We start from the raw sequence: 3,045 nt of genomic DNA on the forward strand, positions 1-3,045 counted from the left end.
GTGAACTAAAGGAGAATAAGAGAGAAACAGGATCTGCAGGTAGATAAGGTCTCATTGGAGGTCAGACACTACTAAATTCTTGATGTCACAGATTTATTTGAATATCTGAGTACAGGAAGAAAGAATGAGGAAAATGTTTAATTTCTACCTGGACTTCAATGGGACAAAAATTCTAAAGTCAAATGATAACTTCTGCTCCAGTTCTTGGTTTTCTTTGGTATGAGAGAGAGCTGTGCACATCTTAGGTAAGAGATGATATCCCCTTGTCATTCCAGAAGGCTTTAGGCACAAGAAGAAGAAGCTTCATGAGTGCCTGTCCTAGCTGCGAGTTGCCAAAGATAAGGATGACGGGATGAACAGATGTGCACAGGTAAATCACAATTTGCCAAAGCCAGTACCAGGTACTCCCAATACCTGAAATGGCAGCATCAATGATAAAAGACATAAAAGAAAGAGCATAAAGGACCAGAAAGGTGACCAGCAATTTCAGAGCTCTTGTATGAGCCTGAATACTAGGATCCTGGGCACTGTTGGCATTATGTTTAATTTTCCAGAAATGTCTCTGCAAAGAGATAATCAGGAGAATTATGGAGACTACAAACAAAGAAGAGGGGATACACAAAGTAATGAGTTTCAAAGGGAAAAAATAGTGGATTTCTAGTTTCCTAGTAAAGTCATATAAGGTTCCATTCCCAAAAAATGTCCCCTGAAAGAATGCCTGATACAAAGCATTATTCCCTGCAAAAAACAGCATGGTGATGATGAAAGAAATTAGCAGGGAGAACAGTAAAAACCAGGGCACTAGTCCCTTTACTCTCCACTTCAGCCAAAGGAAAATGGGGTGAGTAAAGTCTGCAATCTTCACACAGAAGAGAACGCTAAGCCAAGTGGCAAACCAGAATGTGACTGTATTCAGAAAATCCCAGTAAATCCCAAAGTACTGGCGGGCAGGCTCCTTGGAATACTGTAGGTGGTGAAAAAAATAGTAAAAATTGTGTATCATTCCAACCCACTGCAGGAAGAAACAGGAGGCACCCAAAATAATGAGGATCATGTCACAGGGAGACAGCTGATGGCATCGAACCCATTCCCTTCCTAGTACCACAACAATGAAGCCATTAGCCATGATTCCGAGGAAGCATAACAGGATGTAGAGAACCATGGTGAAGACTGTGAATGGTCCCATCATTTCAGTCACTCCTACACTGAAAACTCTTGCTTGGATCTGTACTAGCCACTAGTTCATGGGACTCACGTGTTTGATGAGATGTACAAGGAGAATGCTCTACTTTTTCTTTCTAAGTCACAGTATAGCTACAGAGTTCTGTGAGGTTAAGGAGGAAAGGTCCATGAAGATCTGTATAAATGCAAATCTCCTCCAATCTCAGTTACAACTGCTCTTTTTAAATGCATATGATTTGCATTCCTTGCCTGGATCAGTGAAAATAATTTCTCTGGGTTTCTGTCATGGAAACTGAGCGTTTCTTCAATAATATCATGTGTCAAGACTTAGAAGGGTCTTCTGGGGTTGTCTAGTCCCACCCCCAAATTTTGTGAATGAAAAAATTGAGGACCAGCAAGGTTGGAACTTGCCCAAGGCCACACAGGTATTAAGCATGAGAAGTGGGATTCACACCCATGTCTTGTAATTTGAGAGTTAGTGCTCCTTTCATTGTACCAAGCTGCCTCCCAAACCTACTCCCTGAAGACACGACTATCTTCCAGACAACCTTCCAACATTTGGAGCATAGGGGATGTGATGCTCTTTTATTATAGGTAAGAGTAAGAGAAAGAAGAATCACCTTTTTGTGACTATATGTACAAATTGTTCTTTTCCTTGATGAACACTCCTCCAGGAGGGGCCTTTACCTAATGCAGAATAAACAGGGAAGAGAATATGAATGGTAAACCTGTCAGTAACCCAAGTTTTGAAAATGAGGTAGGAATCCAAGTTTACTTAAAAAGAAGCATTAAAAGGTGTCCTGGAAAGGAGATCAAACCTTTTTTTTCCTAATTTTATTTTATTTTATTTATTTATTTACTTTATTTATTTCATTTATTCTTAATGTTCTACAAACACTACCATAAAACTTAAATTTTTACCACCCTACCTAACTCTCATGACCCCCCTCCCTCCCCAAGATGGAATACAATTCTATATAGGATCTACATATACATTCCCATTGAATACATTTTCGCTAGAGTCATGCTGTGTAGAAGAACTAAAATAAATGGGAGAAATCATATAACAAACCAAAATATAATGCACACACACACACACACACACACACACACACACACACACACACACAGAAATGATCTGCTATATTCTGCGATTGAATTCCATAGTTCTTTCTCTGGATGTGGAAGGCACCTTGCCTTAGAAGACCATTGGAAATTTTTTTTTTTATGTCCTTGCATTGCTATGAAGATCCAAGTCTTCCAGAAAAAGCTCTCAGACACTTCTGAGAGTGGTCAGTGCTGTGCACAAAGTTCTCATTCTGTTCCTTGTGCTCAGCATCAGATCATATAAGTCTTTCCAAGCCTCTCTAAAGTCTTCTTGTTCATCATTTCTTAGAGTGCAATAGTATTCCCTTACAGTCATATACCATAATTTACTCAGCCATTCCCCAATTGATGGGCATCCCCTTGATTTCCAGTTTTTGGCCACCACAAAGAGGGCTGCTATAAATATTTTTGTACATGTGGGACCCTTTCCTCATTTGTATGATCTCCTGGGGATACAGTCCTAGAAGTAAGATTGCTGGGTCAAAGGGCATGCACATTTTTGTAGTCCTTTGGGCATAGTTCCAAACTAATCTCCAGAATGGTTGGATGAGCTCACAGCTCTACCAAGAATGAATAAGTGTTCCAACTCTCCCACATTCTATCCAACATTTGTCATTTTCCATATTCTTTCATGTTTGCCAGTCTAATAGGTGTGATGTGGTACCTCAGTGTTGTTTTGATTTGCATCTCTCTAAACAAAAGTGATTTAGAGCATTTTTTTCATATGATTGTAGATACCTTTAATTTCTTCCTCTG

General features: G+C 39.5%; 1 protein-coding gene across 1 annotated transcript; it reads right to left on the reverse strand.

Annotated features, from left to right (window-relative positions):
• Positions 1-241: 241 nt before the first annotated feature.
• On the reverse strand, positions 242-1,189 carry LOC140531211 (taste receptor type 2 member 41-like). The gene has a single exon (XM_072650277.1). It carries the CDS (start codon positions 1,187-1,189, stop codon positions 242-244), a length of 948 nt encoding a protein of 315 aa, XP_072506378.1.
• Between the last annotated feature and the right edge of the window lie 1,856 nt (positions 1,190-3,045).

This window comes from Notamacropus eugenii, chromosome 3 (genome assembly GCF_028372415.1).
Source record: "Notamacropus eugenii isolate mMacEug1 chromosome 3, mMacEug1.pri_v2, whole genome shotgun sequence".
In the NCBI taxonomy this organism is placed as follows: Eukaryota; Metazoa; Chordata; class Mammalia; order Diprotodontia; family Macropodidae; genus Notamacropus; species Notamacropus eugenii.

Coding starts and splice junctions, on each gene's coding strand:
- LOC140531211 (XM_072650277.1), bottom strand. CDS start 1,189: ATGATGGGACCATTCACAGTCTTCACCATGGTTCTCTACATCCTGTTA.